Source organism: Ornithodoros turicata, chromosome 6 (assembly GCF_037126465.1).
Source record: "Ornithodoros turicata isolate Travis chromosome 6, ASM3712646v1, whole genome shotgun sequence".
In the NCBI taxonomy this organism is placed as follows: domain Eukaryota; kingdom Metazoa; phylum Arthropoda; class Arachnida; order Ixodida; family Argasidae; genus Ornithodoros; species Ornithodoros turicata.
Genome location: NC_088206.1, coordinates 55,583,292 through 55,601,943, shown reverse-complemented (window position 1 = coordinate 55,601,943; position 18,652 = coordinate 55,583,292). Strand labels below are relative to the sequence as shown.

The window sequence follows — 18,652 nt, the reverse complement described above, 5'->3', positions numbered from 1 at the left end:
GCCTTCGAACAAGTTATCCTGCTGTCGGACTCCCTGTCTGTCATTTCAGCCTTGGCGGCGCCCTCGGGTTTCCTGGCGTCCTCAGAGTCATTGGTATCCATTTTGGTTCGGCTTGCCCCTCCTCATATTCGCAACGTCATAATCACGTGGATTCCTGGCCACTGCGGACTCACCCTTAACGAAACCGCTGACACCCTCGCTAAAATGTCCCTCTCTGGAGAGATTCTTCCTCTCCTCCCAGTACTTGCTCGCACTTCTGTTGCCAGGTACAGACGGCTCACAAGTCTCGAGCTGCCCCCCCACGCCCGCCATATGAACATCTCGTCTTTTCGTGGAACCCTAACCTCTGCAGCTCCAGGCAGACAGAAGTCTTGGTGACGAGAGCTCGATGCCTGGCGCTGCCGCTAAATTTTTACCTCCACCGTGCTGGTCGATCTTTGTCCCCTGCTTGTTCCCACTGTGGCCAGCATGAAACAACTGAACACTTTTTGCTAACCTGCTCTCAGTCCGGCCAATTACGCCGCAGGTATATCTGGACACCCTTACGCTTGTTAGGAGCCCCACTCTCATTGGCGTCAGTGCTGTCTCTCGGAGCATCACACACTGCGCTATGTCATAGGGCTGTGGTAGCGGGTCTTACTTCCTGCATCGTGCTCTCCAACCGCTTCTAGGCACTTCCTTCCTACTCTCATACACTTTCACGTACATACACATTCATACAGTCATCCTTTTGGCCGTGTATAGTCGCCATACGCATACTCCTACATATGTGCATATCCAGTTCCTGTATTAATCATCACACGTCATATATGTCATAAGTTACTTTGATCTGATCTGGCCTTAGCCCCTATCATTACTGCACAAACATAGACAAACATCTCTCGCCCCTTTTGTCCTGGCCAATCTCCCTTAGTGGCTCACGGCCATTATCTCATTGGCAGAAGAAGAAGAAAAAGCAAAATGGTTGCTATGGCGGCTTCACTACGTGCCATCCCGCTCGAGGAGCAACGTGCCGTTATTACCCCGTGGAACAGCCTTTCATCAAGAAGAAGAAGAACGCTGACTTCTGTACGCCGGGCTCACTGCCTTGGCCTGGGAAACTGCCCTGCGCTACCCTCGCAACCCTCTGAAACAAGTATGATGCGTATCTCTATCGTGGTCCTCTGCTTGCTGACGTTATGCATCGCGAGGCAGTTTCCAGATTTCAGGTAAGGGTTTGTTTTGGAATATAACGAAGCTGTAGTAGCGGCCATTAACTCTGTTCATCACTCTTGCAGACCACAAGACACTGATACGTACCAGGACCTAACTGATTTATCAAATTATACTACGAGTACAACAAAACCTGAATACCCCCTCGTAGGAAATAAAGGTAGATTCCATGAGGCCACCGATACGTAATATTGAGTGGCCGTTGCCGAAGAGGGGGTATCCCGAATTGCCACCGTTAAGAATCCACCGTTAAGAATCCACCGTTTAGAATCCCATATGCTGAAAATCCCAAACGGCGCTAGCGTAGCGCTGCGTTCGTGCCCAACTGTGGGGAGCCCCCCAACGGCGTGGTGAACTCAAAAAACACCTAAGCTAACCGAACCTCTGAAAACTAACCTAACCTAACCAAAATCTAATAATTTTTGCGGCTCTGATGTGACCGCCATGCTAAGCCTAACGGTCGCCAAAAACCTGGTTTTTATTCACGACAATGACTTCTACTGAGGTCAAAATCACGCAATACTGTGAGGTATGTCAGTAATATGTATTATTCAACGCTATCATTCCGCCATTCTTCACATTAAAGCTTTAAATCTGGGATTTTAAACGGTGGAATATCGTGGCATCCCCGCCGAAGAGCATGTTCGTTATGGAAGTGGTCTTACGGCATACTGGGGGCACATAGGGTCATATGATGTCTCAATTCTTGCAGTGAACGTGAACCCTGATAGCGGAAAATTCGGATACGGAATTACGTGCAAGAGCGACGAGGAGTGTGCATCCGGCTTAGGGTTGGCATGCATTGCGAGAAGGGCCGCACTTGCATCGAGGTGCGACTGCGCCCGGGGAACACCGATTTTCATAAGGGACACCGATGGAGTCGCTAAGTGTGTTCGAGGTGAGCTGCTGCTTCTACGAAAGCGACCCCGTTGCACTGCGTGCGTTTTTGTTTAAAGCAAATTTGCATCTTTCCAGGAAAGCACTTGTACGAATCCTGTGTGAGCGACTTGGAATGCGCTCATCACGATAAGAACATGCAATGCGTCGACTTCCTATGCTACTGCCCTCAGCCTTTCGTGCTTGCTGATAACCAGAAGTGCCTTTCACGTAAGTAGTACTTAATCTGCTTCAGGTACTCTACTTTGACGACATAGGTGCGTGTGCACAGAGACATGTCTACGAATGAGTAACATGTTCCATGCATTCGCTGATGGAATGCTATGCTGATGCCACGCTATCTAAAAGATCATCAACGTTGAAAATATGAAAGTTACAACGATATTGTACAAGTAATATTCACGCAGCGCAACTGTAATAGAAATACTTATTTCACCAATCACTTGGTTGGGAGGAACAGGCAATAACGACCCGTTAACGACTCTCGCGCTCCCCTGCGAGTCACCATAATGGTGGATGTACAAACCCCGATAAACCTACGGTTTGCGCTGCTGAGACGTAGTAGTACACCACTGTAGATGCCACAGCAGCACAGGCGTAGCCAGAAATTTTTTTCCTGGAGGGCTGGGACCTGTATGGAGAGGGGGCACACACGGTGCTGAGGGGGCACACACACGCACAGAGAAAGAAAGCTGGTGGACAAGTGTAACACCTCCTAGATGGTAGAAATCCTGCGCCCAATGTCACACACTGAGGCCTCCGTGAGCTTTGCGAGCTGCCTCAAGCTTTTCTCTAGTTCGCTCTTTCGTTGACGTCATAGCAGCAACACTTGTAACAGCAGGCCTCCCTGTGTGACGTAGGGCGCAGGCCTTCTACTATCTAGGAGGTGTTGACCAGTGCATGACGCTCTGCGCACTGTTCATTAACGAATTTTCTTGTATCTGTTGCAAGACATATATACGCATTGGAGAGCACGCTACCTTACGAAGGTGATAGTAAGAGAAGTTATGGTTATAAGCTTTTACAAGAAGCACCGTCGGCCTTCCATTTAAGAGCGGTTAGCATTCCTGGAGAAACCGTTCATAAATCGATATAACTGGTAAAACGAAGAGCTCCTAGATCGAGTGTCGACTGTATGTCGCTTTACGAAAACTGGATGCCGCCAACGCCTGCTCCTGAGGATAAGAGCTCTGCTGCTTTTCTGATTCGTGGTTCATAATTGCGCTCATTGAACAAGGACGTCACGTGTCGCTTGTGGCGCAAAAGATCGTTGCATTCGAAGGGCACGAAGTGTTTCATTGTTTACTGTTCTTTGAGCATAGCTGCCCTGTTGTCATCCTACTTTTAGACTGTGCAGTGCAGTGTACGTACGCGACCAGTTCTCGTTGCATTCACTCTCTCTCTCTTCACCTCTTGTGTATTCCTTTTTCTTGTTTACTTTCGAGCCTTTGCTTCTGTGACAATCCAAAAAGTTAGGAAAGGGAGCCACGTGCGGCACACGTTTTATTGCCCTATTTCTTTCGTTCACAGCATTCTTGCTTTCACTGAACCCGCCACCGTTTCTATGATGTGACTTGAGAAGATGCGAGCTGGGAGGGGTAGTGAAACCGTCGCTCGGAAACTTTCTCATAGGACAATTAATGTCTATGAGCTAGCTGCGCGAAAATCAGAAAGCAAAGATGACACCGGCAACTGGGGAGCGACCCCGAACGGACGGCGTGAGGAAAACATTGAAGATTACCCAGCAAGGACGGAAAGCCAAGTGCAGGGCAAAGCTTGACCTAAGCGATTGACATCACCAATGCTACTGAAATTATCAGAGATGCGTGATATTGTCACCGAATGAGCCCCTACAGATTAAATATGCGTTTCCCGTGTTCTTGCATCCCGTGTGCCTCTGATCAACATACACCCGCACGTATTTTTCGTATTTTCTGACTGTCTATCTTTCTTTGTTCCCATATTTACGGTACAAAATAGTGATTGCCAGCCGGTGATGATCCCATTTATTGAGCGCTTCGGCGAATCAACCTGAGCCACCGTGAAGGAATGGCGCCATGCATGCAAGGTGACCAACATTTAGAGGTGAGGGCGCTCAAGCCTCCTAAGCCACCCCGTCGCTACGCCTCTACACTGCAGGGCCAGAGACAACTGCTTCCTAGTAGAGCAGGACACTGGGCTGCCTCCCAGCTGGATGAAGTAGCCGCTGGTTGACTTGCGATCTGTAAAGTCTGCCGCCTAGTCCGCTTCCACGTAGCTAGCCAACTTCAAGCTTGGGTCTGAGGATAGTTTCAGCTTTAGACCCCTAGTAAATTTCAGGTACCGAATCAGGTTCTTGGCAGTGCTCTAATCACGCTGATACGGCTTGCTGACACGACGACAGAGTATATCCGCACAGCACAAGCAATGTCTGGATAGCTCCCCAATTACCTTGCGGTAAAGTTCATTGCAAAGCAGTGCGTCATGGTCTGCAGCGAGTTTCTGGTAAGTAAAGTCCATGGGTGTGACATTCCATTTGGAGTCTGCGTGCCGTCCCTTGCGTTGGCGTCCCTTTGGCCTCTGAGGTTGTACTTCTCCAGCAGTGCATTGGTCTTATTTGAATTGGTGAAGGAGTTCCACAGGAGTTCAGTTCCTCAGGTGACCATGCGGACTTCTTACAGAAGTAGCATTATCGTGAGTCACACCCTTTGCACGATCTCAGCCTTGCGTCTGAAGCGCTGGCTCTGGGCTGTGCGTTGCAGATATCATCTCCTGCTTTCTCTGATACTCTTCCACAAGCTTTCCTTTCACGTACTCCAACGTGAGGTCATCATCTGAGCGTGCATCAAGGGTTGTGACGAGTGCAACTTTCTGCAGCCCACTGAGACGAAGCTAGCACCGACCTGAAAGTTTGTTATTTCTTGCCCTATCCATCCTAAGCGCTCGGCCAGTCCCAAAGTGCGTCTGATGTAGCCCTGCACTGCATATCATCGGTCATATCCCAACTTTGACTGGTACGGCTTCCTCAGTCAGCAGGCAGAGCTAGTTGCTGGGATTGGCTCGTTCGTGCACCTTCCGGAGCTCTTCCCACATGTGTCTTGCTATTGCACAGTTGCAGACATGAAGTATTTGACTGTTGTCAATACTCAGACATATAGTCACAGGGGTGACACAAACCCGCCATTGTTGTAACTACCCTCAAGCGGGTGCTTTTGGCAAAACTGCCATCTTGTCCTGGTCGCACGTCATGGAAAACGTCAGTTGGAGGTCATGTGACTTTGTTTACATGTCGTTTTGCCGCTTACCGACATATTTCCGTCGTCATAACGCCAAGAGATGAACGTATTTTTCCAGCGTAAACTATATGGGGTGCTTCTTCCGCAACATGATAGCCCATTTCTCCTTAGTTTAAGGCGGTGCATCAGAGCCGGCACTTCGTCGTTTACAATCGAGGGATGGCGCAGCGAGCGAATGGTCTTTGTGTCAAGCGAAATCCTGTGCAAACATATGACCGCTCGTGCTCACTCATGCCAAGTCCAATAATAAGTGTCTTCGATTGGGCTGCACTTTTTGAACTGGTGCAAGTAGTGCAGCTTCTGCCGTTCGATTCGGCGAAGGTGCCCTCCCCCAGCCTTTTGCACTACACTTTCTCATTCGATTCAAAAAAGTGCCGCAGGAGTGCAGCACGAGTGCAGGAAAATGTTGCACCTCCTCATACCACCGTGCAGCGATCCGTGCAACTCAGTAACAGGCGACAACATGGCGGTTGCGTAAAATAAAGCACTGAAACGAAAACTGTAGCTTCACGTTCTTTTTTCAATTTCAGTATCCCTATTCTAATTTTTTTAAGCCTTGTGATGAACTTCCGTGTTTTCGCTTTTCCGCGTTAATTCCTTATCCGATTTCTGAATGTACTTGAAGCTTGAAGTGTGTCGTCTGCCTATTTTGTCACAAAAGCAAACGGTTTTCCATCATGGAATTCGCCGCTGAAGTTGCTGGAGTGTTAAAATCTGTTTGGCCTGCGCTCGACGACGATGGAATGATATTTTCCAACATTTTTGCGACGTTCTCATAATACAGTGGCACTCGGTTCCTGTCCAACCGCGACTCTCACAACACCTTACACGCAGCGATCACGGTGGACGGTGGGCGTTGTCTCTCGTCTTCCTCTTCCTCACTACTGGAGTTTGCGAGCTCAAAGGCGCTGGGCAAAGAGTCGCTCACTGTTGAAAAATTGTCGAAATTAACCGAACGGCGCGCAGCAGACGACAGACTGCACGGAGCCAACTCTCTTATTCGATTCAGCTTCGGTGCAACTTGCACTGGGGCTGCACTGACGTACACTTCCGGTCGCTCGCCTTACACTCGCGCCCTGCACTTTTTTCTGAATCGGAGACACTTAGTGTAAACATGCATATCGCGCTCAGCCAGACGGAACAATTAATGGCGCGGCTTTTGAATGCGCACAGGCTGTCCAGCTGTCTCCTGAACTACTTCATCGATCTGTTGCTGTTCCGTGCTGTGTTGTTGTCGGGCGAGGGGTTAGTCACCAATCGTTTCGTGTGATTTCTGCTATGCTTGCGCATATAATAAATTCCTCGTAACACAAAAAACCTAGGTTGGACACGACGCGGTTGAAACACGTTGGTGCCGGCATGTTCTAGCCTACCGACATTACGCGGAAATTGCGAAACGAAGCCGCAACCTGTTTTCGTTATTTCCTGTCACCCTGGGCTTAAAATTTCAGACCACGTTGTGGTGGTGCAAAACGCTTCATTTACTTGCATAGTCAACGGAAACAAAATAAAACTGCAAATAGGCTGCATAATGTTTCCCATATCCTTGGACAATGGAGGAGGAAAAAGGCAAAAGAGGAGAAAAGGGAAGAAAAGCAGGGTAGAAGAGAAAAATGTGTGTGCGTGGACCATTCAGCTGCTTGGAACGTAAAGTGCGAATGGAGGTTTCCAGTTTGGACGTGTATATAATTCGGGTCTGTTGTGCTCATCCTGGTCGTCACTAACCATGGCCCCAGACTTCGCCCAAGCACAGATCAGCATGCCGTGAACTAGGTCTCTGATGTGCCATTCGTCTGGAAGTGACCTTCAGCTCGTGATTCTGTCAGTCTGGATCTCGGAGTGAGAGCATTTTATAACAAACTGTCATTGTGAGTGTCATCTTGCCTATCCGCGCAGGATCTTCCAGAAATCCTCTCTAGCTTTCTTTTTCATCCTCGTCGTGGCTGCCGATATCACATGACCTTGTCTCGATTAGCAAAAGGCACACGGCACACTGATTACAATTCTTCTGGACTGGCGTACTTCCTTCTGTAATCGGGAACTCTAATTCGCATGCTTCGAGGATAGTGAGGGTCAACAAGCTCTGGCAGGAGGTAGTCGTTATAAATTCGCGCAAGGTACACCACCCTTTTCTCGTTCCAAAAGGCGTCGTCCAGTACCTACAACGAAGAGGCAGTACTGCCGGTTGGTTATACGTGGAGTTGGCCGTGGATCTGGTACCAGTAGACATGCGTGCACTTCCACAGACCGCACTTCCTCAGTTCCGGTACGTGACTCTGTCCTGTACGCTTGCTACCGTCCGCCAGTTGGTCCTGATATTTCGCGAATGTTCCGGTCACTATACACGGCATGTTCAGCGCAGCACAGAACTGAGCATGGGCTCAATATCGCGCTCCACTAGAGAGGACTCCAAAAACTACAGCGATGTTCACGTCCATATGATCTTGTCCGATGCTTGGTGGACGCTCAGTGTCAGCCACACCCTTCAGTCTGTACATTTTGCACTGCAGTGTTAGTTCACTGCGCAATCCTTTTCTGCGTTCAGAAACGACTTTCATCTCCGCAAGTGCACAACAATGGGTGATGGTTTCCGAACGCCTTGAAGCTACTGGACAGATGCATTAGTGACAGAGACGTAACTAAAGCCCACAATATTGACATGTAACTAAAGCCCAAAATACTGGCATGTAATTAAAGTCCAAAATGTTGTCATATAACTAAAACACGAAATATTGACATGTAACTAAAGCCCAAAATATTGTCATATCTGAAATACGCACTTCGCTGCTGTGAAAGCGACGTCAAATTGCACAAACAATTGCACATGTGAATTTGTCCAATGTGAAAAGTCCAGCGTCGGTATAATCGTGTCCCTCAGTCCTCGGTACTGCGGGAGGGAGGGAGTAGAAACAATGTTCAGTTAATTCAGCAATGGTTGGTTCATGAGCCACCAGCCTGTGCATAGCGACGCGGTCGCAATTCTTGGCGTCAGTGACGTCAAGAGGGAGTACCCTCACAACACATTCTTTAGTAATTTCTTAGCCGTTTTCTGCTCAGGATACAGAAGCACACACGACGGGTGATGCGAGCGCCCACGAAGGTGCACATGAAGCGAAGGTGTCGACACAGAATTCCAGAATACGAGGCTGTACAAATGCATACGTGCTGTGCAACATACTCGGGATGCCTACTTGGACCCAGTGCATTTTGCTCTGCACTCTGGATTTCTGATTGGCATACTGCGGGAATGGCGAGAATCAGCATGCTCTGCCAGGAGGTAGTCGTCATAGAAACGCTGAAGGTGGACAACCATGTTGTCGTTCCAAAAGGCGTCGTCCCTGTCAATCCTCTCCACTGAGACCTTGCTGGCACCTGTCCAGACTACGAAGAGGCAGTACTGCCGACCTGTCACATGGAGCTGGCCCTGGACTTGGTACCAGTTCAGTCCTCCTACCTCCTTGGTACCTACCAGTCCTCTTCAGTTTCAACTTGCCTTCCACCTCAGTGCAGTACACAATCTTCTTTGAGTGAACAGCCTCAACAGGAGTCATGCCGTATGCCGACGATGGACATTTCACTTCGACAAGGCCGTCGTCCGCAATCAGGCCGTCGGGGCTGGCTGCCAGAAAGCTACAGACCTTGTCAACGAAAAGACCGCACCGACTGACTTTTACTCCCTCGTGCTTTTCCAACTCCGCAATCGCAATGGGCTCATACCTCCTCCCGTGCCTCAGTGAAGCGGTATCAATGTCCGGGTACAAGATATCCTTAACTGCACCCACACGACTTGTAGAGGGGCGCATCCTGCATACTCTACAAAAAAATAAATAAAAAGCGCCGTAAGCCGCTTTCTCCTTTCTTGTTTCCACCGGAGGCTCAGCGACTGCTCTATGGTGTCTTCCTGTAATGCGGCATGCTCCTCCTCTGAGAGCTCAAGCAATTTTTTGTACTCGATGCATGCCGTTGCGAAGGACGTTGGATCCATGTCTGGTCTTTGCGCTTGTTCCCCGTAGTCAGCATTTCGGCGCTCGGGCTTCTTACGCAGGGCTGGAAGGCTGGTCTTCTTGGCTCTGGTGTTGAGACGGCGCTTGGCCCTTGCCTCTTCACGTGCATTATAACGTTTTTGAAGGCTCAAAGTGTACTTTCCTGGCTTTGTTTGACACATCTTCTTGTGCACACGATGATGCAAACCTTCACGTGAGTTCACTGATACGGCTGCGGCAAATGCGCGTGTTTGGTAAGATCGCCGCTGCCAGTAGTTGATCCGCTTTCCCCCAACAAACTTCGCGATAACGGAATTGAAGTGCTCGGCGGTGTTATTGTCAACATTCATCAACAAGCTGCGAGCATTGCCTGCAACACGACTTTGTGTGATCTCAGTGACTTAGTGACTTAGTATGATCTCAGTGATCTCCAGTGTGATCTCAGTGCGCAACCCTGTTCTGCACTCATGAATTATTTCCATGTCCGCAAGCGTGCAATGGAACGTTTTGCAATTTCGTCTTGTATTCCTGTTTTTAATACATAATTTCCAATGAAGTGAGGCTAAACGCGATCGTCCCGGCGTTATATGGAGGAAGGACATGCCACGTTCATGCCCTCCCCCCCCCCCCCCGAGAAAATAAACATCGATGAATGAACAGCTCATGTATAGTATAGTCCGTACACGTATTTGCGGCTGCGTGTGCTTGTGCTGCTGCGTCACAGTCAACGTCGGCCTCGTCGTCGACCTGCACGTGCAGCGGTATAGCGTTTCCAGCGCTCAAATTGTTGTCTTGTGACGATACCCTCCATGGGAGATGGCAGCACTGCGCTGCCTATTCCGAGACTAAAATACACGGCTGACCATACCCGGCGAAAACTCGTGTCAGGTCAACGCCTTAACATAGATGAAATCTTTTTGCCGTGTTCGTTCTTGACATATTTTTCTAGTACTTAATGATTTTAGATTTGTGATTTTCGCTCTAGTTATTTTGTGAGCGACCGAGAACTTCAAAGATGGTAGGCTCCGAGTCTTTCGACGCCGGCACAAAATTTTCTGAGACACATATCAAAAATCCATAAACATTAAGTACTAGATATTCGTTCACTCTTTCATTCAAAAGAAACTCGGTGCAAATCGACCAGTTATTGACGGCGCTAGACGAGTTGGAAAATGTATGGGGATTCCCATAGGCGCGCGAGGGGTGATGCACCGCCTTAACGCATCGGCTCAGTGAGTCTTAAAGGGACCATGAAAGGATATTTGACAAGCCCACGATCATTTTTAATTTGTACTCTGTGAAATATCAAGTTGAAAATGGTTCAAATAGCGAATATAATCTATTAACCACGGGCGTAAACAGCAGCTGCTACGGCCGGCCTCCGAGGCGATCTGGCCGTGACATCATACACAGAACATGTTGCCGATTCGCGAACAGGCTTTTGCGAGCAAACTGCAAAATTTGCAAACAAGCTTGCATACTTCGCCACGAAATATGTTTTAATTTGACCTGGAGACAAGATTGTATCTAACCGTTGACACAGAATCCTACGAGAAATGTACAACATTACAACGTCGTTGTTGTCCTAACCGAAACCATGCACCCACATGGTCCCGCGGGGTGTCCTCCTCGTCGTTCACAGTTGGATGAGAGAATTGGATGGCGATGACGTACGCCCGCTTCGAAGGCATATATCCAGCGGTCACGCCTTGCTATTTTTGTCTGATAACTGCGCCTCCCGTTGTACTGAATACAGTAAAAAGTCGATGTGTGTACGATAGTGAGATCATGAGAACGGTTTCCTGCAGAATACTCGGAATTCGCGAAAATCATTTCATGGTCCCTTTAACGCGCGGTCGTCATCACATCTTTAGAAGTCGTCAACAATACGAGGCCTTATGTGCAAAACTGCGCGTTTTACTGCGAGATTATCGGGTAAAAATAATAACCGTGATCGAAAGACACCCAAAGCGTTGCGCAGAAACAACCGCATTGTTTACAAACGGTTTGGCCGCCGATCACGGGCGCCGCCATCTTTAAGGTCACGTGTGCCTTGACGTTTGCTGTGACGTGCGACCAGGACCTGTCCAGGATGCATTGCGTTCGCCCAGCACGCTTTCGTCTACGGAGTAATACACTGGATGCCACCCCTGTGCAAATAGTGCTCTGTGCTTTTCGACCTCCTGCAGTCCAAGACGCGGAAGGGTTTTTCGGTACCGCATATCCGCAATGAACGACCATGTTTCTTCCCGAATCAGGATCATCTTCATCTTAAACTTTCAGGCTCGATTATTTCCGGCCAGTTCCCACATATAGCGCTTTGATACATAGCTCTAGAAAATTGCGCTATATTTTCCTCCTCGCATTGCTGCGAACCGCTATAAAACCACTCTTGTCGATGTAGAGCCCCGTTCAACTTTTCTAGCGCTATATTGAGCGGTGAGTCTGTTAACCAATCGTGAGCGTCTTTCAGCCGTGACGTCGCGGAAGCTGGGGTTTGTTTTGCTTCCGATCACTCGAAGCAGCAAGAATGGACATGGGCGCGGACAATAAACAATCACGGCGGTACCGGTGCATCACGTCTCAACGAGATATCCCGTGACTGCAGCAGGATAGCGCTCTGTGCTCGGTAGTATGTGAGAACGGCAACCGGAAAAATAGCGCCAGATTTTCAGCGCTATTTTCTAGCGCTATAAAGCGAAGCGCTGTACATGGGAACTGGCCTTTAGCCAGCGTAAACTTCCCTGCGTCTCCCATCGTTTGCTGTCGAACGAACCAGCCAGTTCAAGAGCGCAGCTTCGGGTATCTTCTCAGTCTATAACTTGCAGTGATGTATATGTAAAAAAGGCTACCGTACGCTGGAACAGGAACAGGTGGAACAGGTTTGGACCTTTGAACGGGCGGTTTGGAAGGTGCGCACACGGTTTACGTGTCGTCATCGTCGCCTACTGCAGCATTCGTTCACCAACTTACGAAGGGAAGTGCTTCAGGACGAGAGCCGCCGATATTTCGAACAGAGACTGTTCTTCTTCCGGGACATATTTAATCACTAACTTAGTCATATTTTCGGACTTCCGATCCGCCTTTTGCGATTCCAATTTATCTAAATCAGAATCATAAAAGGCATAGATAACGAGGTTGCAAATGCACACTTTATTGACGAGCCCCTTTATGTTGCAGGCAAACCATCTCGGGCAAACGTTCTTTTCGGCACCTTACCAACACTGGTACTTCTTCTAACATTGCTGGTCATCGGAGCAGCTTACTCATATAGACGGTATGCCTACTGCAACTTTCCACTAAGATCTGAGAAAGATACCAGAGCTAAAAAGAATCTGAGATGGAATAAGATAGATTTGGAGGCCACATTGGAAGTCGACTGGTGTCCCCAGTGTGCAAATGTGTGCTGGCTCTGGCAAAAACTGACGAATCGTACGACTACAACCGTACTTTGGTGGAATATGGGAACATGATCGGGAGTGCGTTCATTACTGTCTAAACACATTTATGGATAGTGAAATTACAGTGAGAGTTGAGTTCTAGATGTTTGTGGATGGGGCGTCAGTCCCCTTCAGTGGAACTGCCACTGTGCTTTCGATATATAAGACAGAAGCCGCGTTCATACGAATGCGACAGAAGCGCATCGACTCGAGCTGAAACCAAAGTGAAGACGATGCGCCACCGTTTACGTGGATGCGCATCGAATTCGGCTCGAAACTTGCGCCCGCGTTGTCACATGAAAAATTTCGAGCTCTGCACTGCCATACCATACCTCCCATATCTGCACGCATTTCACAACATCTTCTTTTTCGAACACGAAATCTACCCCGCATCCACGTGAACTTCCTCTTCGTCTCGCAGCAAACGTGTTCCCATAATCCTCCTTCTGGTTTCGATGCACATTTTCTGTTTACATGTACGTCTTCAATGCGCATCGACCGTCTTGAGCCACGTCTGTCAGGCGGATTGAATTCGATGCGCTATCCTAGCGAATTGGCCGTTTACAGGAGCGTATTCAATGCGACAAGTCGAGTCGATGCGCCTCTGTCACATTCATGTAAACGCGGCTAGAAAGACTACAAGTTTAACGCACATCCCCCAATGTCTGATAAGGTGAAAGAACAGCGAGAAAAGAGAACAAGGAAAATAACTCGGAGTGAGCGCATAAGGCTTTTTGAGAATGAAACATCCCATATCCAGTAGATTTGCAGGATATCATTCCCGGATGTGTGTACACACTCAATCACTATAGACCTCTAACTGTTTGTAAACAAATGACGTCATAGTGTTCCACAGCGCCACGGATTTGATAGAGTTGAACTACGTTCAAAGCTAGTGGCGAACAAGGTCGCGCCCAAAAGCCACGGTCTTGAGGGGATTACGATGGTCTCTGAAAGGGACGTGACCTTCGGTCCTACTTTTCTGTCAATAGGAGGCAGCGAACAAATCCCCATTCGTGGAACCCAGCTCTCCCCTTCCGATCTGTTCCGGTTTCAGTCTGTCTACCAACGTCATGATGACGTTTATTTGTTTATTGACGTAGAGGTTTATTTGGTGGGGAAACGCATTTCTCTGTTTGTCATATACCTCGCCTATAACTGAAGACAATTGAATTAGCAAATTCTTACCCTGAATCGGTAACGTTTCGTACTTGCAGGCTATCACGCGCAACGAAGGAGAAGGAATCCTGTGTCGGGCCTAGAGACACTGTGGATGCTTCAACAGACTTCTTGGAGTGGCGTCCAGATACTGGCTCGTCCGTATCTTTCACCCAACACCGCCCTCGCACGTCTTCTGCCTTTCAGAGCAGCATTGACCCTCGACAGCGTTATTACCAAAAGTACGGGGAACATGCCTCTTGGGGTTACGCCAGAATTCCTAAGCATCCACCACGGTACATCCGGTATTCTAAGGACACCCAGGCTAACAACGAAGCAAATAGTACCTTTGTTTTTGACGACTGCTCAACGTTGCTCGAGAAGAAAACCTGTATTGCCCCTATTCATCAAAGGCCGACTACACCCCTTGCGCGTTCGGTCGACGACACCAGATCGTCACTAAGGTACAAACGGCGACGTACCAGCCACAGAAAGATAAACAGAGGAAGAAACCGCAATCAAGATGAGCCCCCAACATCGAAGCTGCCATCCTCGAGGCATATCTCATATCCCAAAGAATTGAAGGACCTCCTCCTTGCACGAGATGTCCTGGTGAATGTGGAACCCATAAAGTCGGTTATAACAGCTGGGAAAACTGCATTTGCGTCACAAGGGGCTGCAGTGGAAGACTCGTGTGTAAACCACGAGCGTGAAAGCATAGAATCTTCAACGAAAGATCCCGACGTCTTCTCGGGATCAATTAGACACAACAAAGCAACTTCGCGTGCAACGGGCATAACAATCCAAACGCCTCCTCCGCAGGAACCTGGTGATAATTATGCAGTGTCCGAGGAATGTGTACCAACGGACAGGTCAACATCACAGAAAATGCCCTCTTTGATAGTCACATACCGCGACTTGAAGTATTACGCAAGCACAGCACCATTTGGAACATCTCCGAATACAAAATCGTCCTACGGAGAATCTTCAGGCATAAACTCCTATCCTTCAAAACCCTCCGACATATCCGTGTCCTGGACATTACCTCCTGGTACTTGTTGCCAGGCGAACTTTGTGGATGTTGCTTCTGGTCAATCAGACACAATTGGTGGACAAAGTGCAGTGATAGGAGAAACAGGGAACGAGCATGGTGTAACCAATACGTCAGGAGGTGAAGAAATGGAAACTGAAGTGCTGCATGGTAGCCAATATGAACCAGGGCGCACGGAACAGAAACTAAAGGAACAACTTCAATTAACCATGACTAAATGGGGCAGCAGAATAATTAGTGAACCATCGTTCCTTCCACCAAGAAATGTTGAGGACAGTCACCCGACTGTTACAGGTACGTGTCCGGCAAGAGAACAGATTTTGCAGCCCTCAGACATCAAACATGTAAACCTAACCCCGCATATTAAGTCAGAACCTAGCAGTCCAAACTTGACGACAAAAATGGCAGGCCCAAATATTCATTTAATAGATAGCACCTTGATACCATCATGCCTGCCACAGGATGTGTTCTCACCGGAAGATCGGCCTGTCACGGGAGATAGCTATACAACACTACCTGAGCTCATGTCATCTGGTTTCGACTTCGTCTCATTAGATATCAACCGGGCATCGACGGAAGAAATATCGTCCTGCCGTCTTAGCGCTTCTGACAATGCTGGATTTGAACGATGTTCTGCTAAAGATGATGGAATGTCCCAGGAATGGCGCAACACACCGAGTCGGAGAGCGCGGCGATCCACGACAGAACTCTCTCCAAGCCCGCAGTGCCAAAGCGATGCAGCGAGGACATTTGTCGACGCACTGTGTCCAGCTACTAAGTTACTTTCTAATGAAATTGCGATCCACAATCGACGAATTAATGAAACAAAACCTACCAACACCCACGAGGCACTATTGGAGACCAGGCCTGCCACGACATTGAGGCCAATAGCGATTAGAGCTCTCCCTTCGTTTATTGTGTGCGAGAGCAGCGTCAGGGAGGCAAGCAATAAAGAAATAATGGAAGGAAGTTCCAAGGAAGAAATGAGGGTCTCTTCAGAGCCATCGTCCTGTGATGCAGATGGAGACGATCCTTCAAACTTGGTAGCAGTGTCGATCATGTCGTCGCGTTCTGAATCTGACTTATGTCCCGATATCGAGCTCGACAAGTCTCATTCTCCAGTGTCTTCAGACAAAGGGCGTTCAGCAGAGCACCAGGAAGGAAAAAACGATGCTGGGCTGCGCGAGTCAGCCAACATGCTGGGAGATGTCGATGCTTCGACGAGTGATAAAGAACGACGCATTTCAGGCAATGGTAGCATCTGCAGTGTCCATACTCAAGCACAGGAAACCATTTCCGGTCACTGTAGCAAGCACCAGCAGGGACAGACTTTAGGACGCGTTTCTGGAAAAGCGTTTCGTGCGCCATTTATGGAACTCTTGGCACTGGGTAACCGGCATTACTACCGAGAACGCCGAAATCTGTCGCCGGTGCAGCCCCCAAGTATACTTGATGAAACTCTCTACATCCTAGACAAGATGCGACCCTTAAATTCGACGCCCAACTTCTACATGCCACACTTCCGCATCGCAATGCACGATGTGCGAGACACCATTAAGCCACTGAAGTTGCAAGATCTGGTTCTGCGACAGCACCCAGTTTTAAGAGCTATTATGGAATTACATCGGGGACAACGAGGGCTTGAAGGTTCTCGAACACATTTTAGTTACTTAAATCCGACAGATTGCTTGCTGGCTCAGAACAGCCCGAGTGTGACGGAAACAGAACATTCTGCTCTGCACGGAAGAGGTCGTGTTAAGTCACTAATAACAGAGTCACTTGTCACTCCGGAAAAAGTAGACATGGGTCCAGTGATACGTTCCTCCTTTCACAACGTCCCAACCGAACGAAGCTCTGAGTCCGCAGCGACACTGCTGTCCGTCCCCGCTGGGATGGACGGCGGCGGAACGGTAGCCGCTATACCCACTTCAATCCCTCATACTCGATTCCAAACCTCACGAAGCGGTTCTGCTAACCCAGCTAGAAGACATGCTTCGGTTTTAGAAGAGACATGTTTCGAATCATTGTATAACGCCGTCTTACTGTCGCAAAGCAGTGCAGCCAAATCTGAAACCCAGAAAAGATCAAACCCAGGTTCATCAGAACAAAAGAGAGCCCGGAGGGTGTCGTTCCCCACTGAGTTGGTTTCCACGCCCGTTGCTTCTACCTCGCAGGATCCCAGGGTCTCACTCAGCGACTCTGGTGTCTCCAAGACTACGCCCTACAACCTCCACCGGCAACAGGAGTCGGACTCGACGTTACATGGACAACTCCTGTCTTCTGGACTGTGTTCACCTGAAGATCACTCGGAATATTTTCCTGTGTCAAGCATCGTGACACTGAGTCCCATGGAGCCGGTACAGACATTAAGTAATGTCGCTAAGGCTGTCTCGTGCCCTCCACACTCAGTGGACCATAAGCGAAGTTTGCCTAACTGTCGCACAGTAAGCAGGCGATCAGTTTCCTTCAAAGAGACGCTATCCGATTCCGCACTTCGTCGTAGTCGTATCCACCCTAACAATGATAAGTCTACATAAGCCGCAAATAATAAACCTTGAATGGAGTCATCGTAGTGGTAACGTGATTACCGTGATTACAGTTGTCCGAATCCAAAGTGGAGGCGCGTGTTCCATAAAGTCTATGAGCTACAACTTTTCTTGTTCTGACGTACTCGTTCGATAGATAACGGAAGGAAGACCTGAATAGTATGACACTCATGTAATAAATGAAACCATTTCTTCCACATATCCCCATATTTGTACTCTATGAGCGTCTCTGTCAACAAAAGTTTGACACAGCGGGATAGAAATACATCGTCGAAACATCGTTGAAAAATTCAAATCCATGGTTTGTGCCCGTGTCATAACTCCTGTACATGCGTCCGCTATGGTCAGGGATGGTTTTTGTTTTTTATTGCATTGCACGCTACTAGGCTTTATTCAAGGTGACGTTAATGGAAACAAAATGTATATTCCCGAAACTGGAGCTCGTAGCAGGATCGGGAACGGAAATTCATACCGGTTCCTCGATTTCGAACGAAAAGGTTCGGCAGGCTAATCGGCGGTAATGGCTATGTTCCGTAACGATATGCGTGATCTCTCTCTGTATTGCGAGCGACAGCGTGAGAAACACATGAGCCGCGTTTACAGGAATGCGACAGAAGCGGGAAGCTCATCGAATCCAGTGGAAACCGGAATGAAGACTTGCCACATGGATGCGCATCGAGTTTGGCTCCAAACTAGCGCCTCAGGATGTCACATTCAAAAACTGTTCTGAAACGGTTGTTTCCGTTTCTATTTCTCAAAACAACTAGTATACTAGGTGTTTCACCGCGGCGGTGCGGTACCCTACCCGCTACCATTGACGCGCCTCACTGGTCGTGACAACCCTATGTAATCGTTATCGGTTATATCTCTTATGGCCCGAGTGTGCATAGGGCCCAAGTGACCAGAACGTCCAAATGTTCATAAAAGCCGAAAAAAAATTGGGCCTGTTGAGCTTTTTGGGTCAAATGAGCAGGGAAGGGTAAGGTGTCCAGGAGGCCCAAATGGTTACATGGCTCGAAAACCACAGATTTTCTTTGCTCACGTGCACTAATGCTGCATTGTGCGACGCGCCCGTACGTTAGATTTGGAG

At 48.5% G+C, this 18,652-nt stretch overlaps 1 protein-coding gene across 1 annotated transcript; it reads left to right on the top strand.

Annotated features, from left to right (window-relative positions):
* Positions 1-1,010: 1,010 nt before the first annotated feature.
* Positions 1,011-17,769, top strand: LOC135398075 (uncharacterized). Its single transcript, XM_064629508.1, has 6 exons — positions 1,011-1,208; positions 1,278-1,372; positions 1,925-2,110; positions 2,188-2,319; positions 12,548-12,644; positions 14,025-17,769. The coding sequence occupies exons 1-6, from the start codon at positions 1,138-1,140 to the stop codon at positions 17,551-17,553; spliced, it is 4,110 nt and encodes a 1,369-aa protein (XP_064485578.1). The 5' UTR covers positions 1,011-1,137; the 3' UTR covers positions 17,554-17,769.
* Positions 17,770-18,652: the final 883 nt, after the last annotated feature.

Bases quoted from the DNA above. Each gene is read 5' to 3' on its own strand.
- LOC135398075 (XM_064629508.1), top strand. From the start codon at position 1,138: ATGATGCGTATCTCTATCGTGGTCCTCTGCTTGCTGACGTTATGCATC. The intron at 1,373-1,924 runs GTAGATTCCATG...CAATTCTTGCAG, and splicing joins CCCCCTCGTAGGAAATAAAG to TGAACGTGAACCCTGATAGC. The intron at 2,320-12,547 runs GTAAGTAGTACT...TTTATGTTGCAG, and splicing joins TAACCAGAAGTGCCTTTCAC to GCAAACCATCTCGGGCAAAC.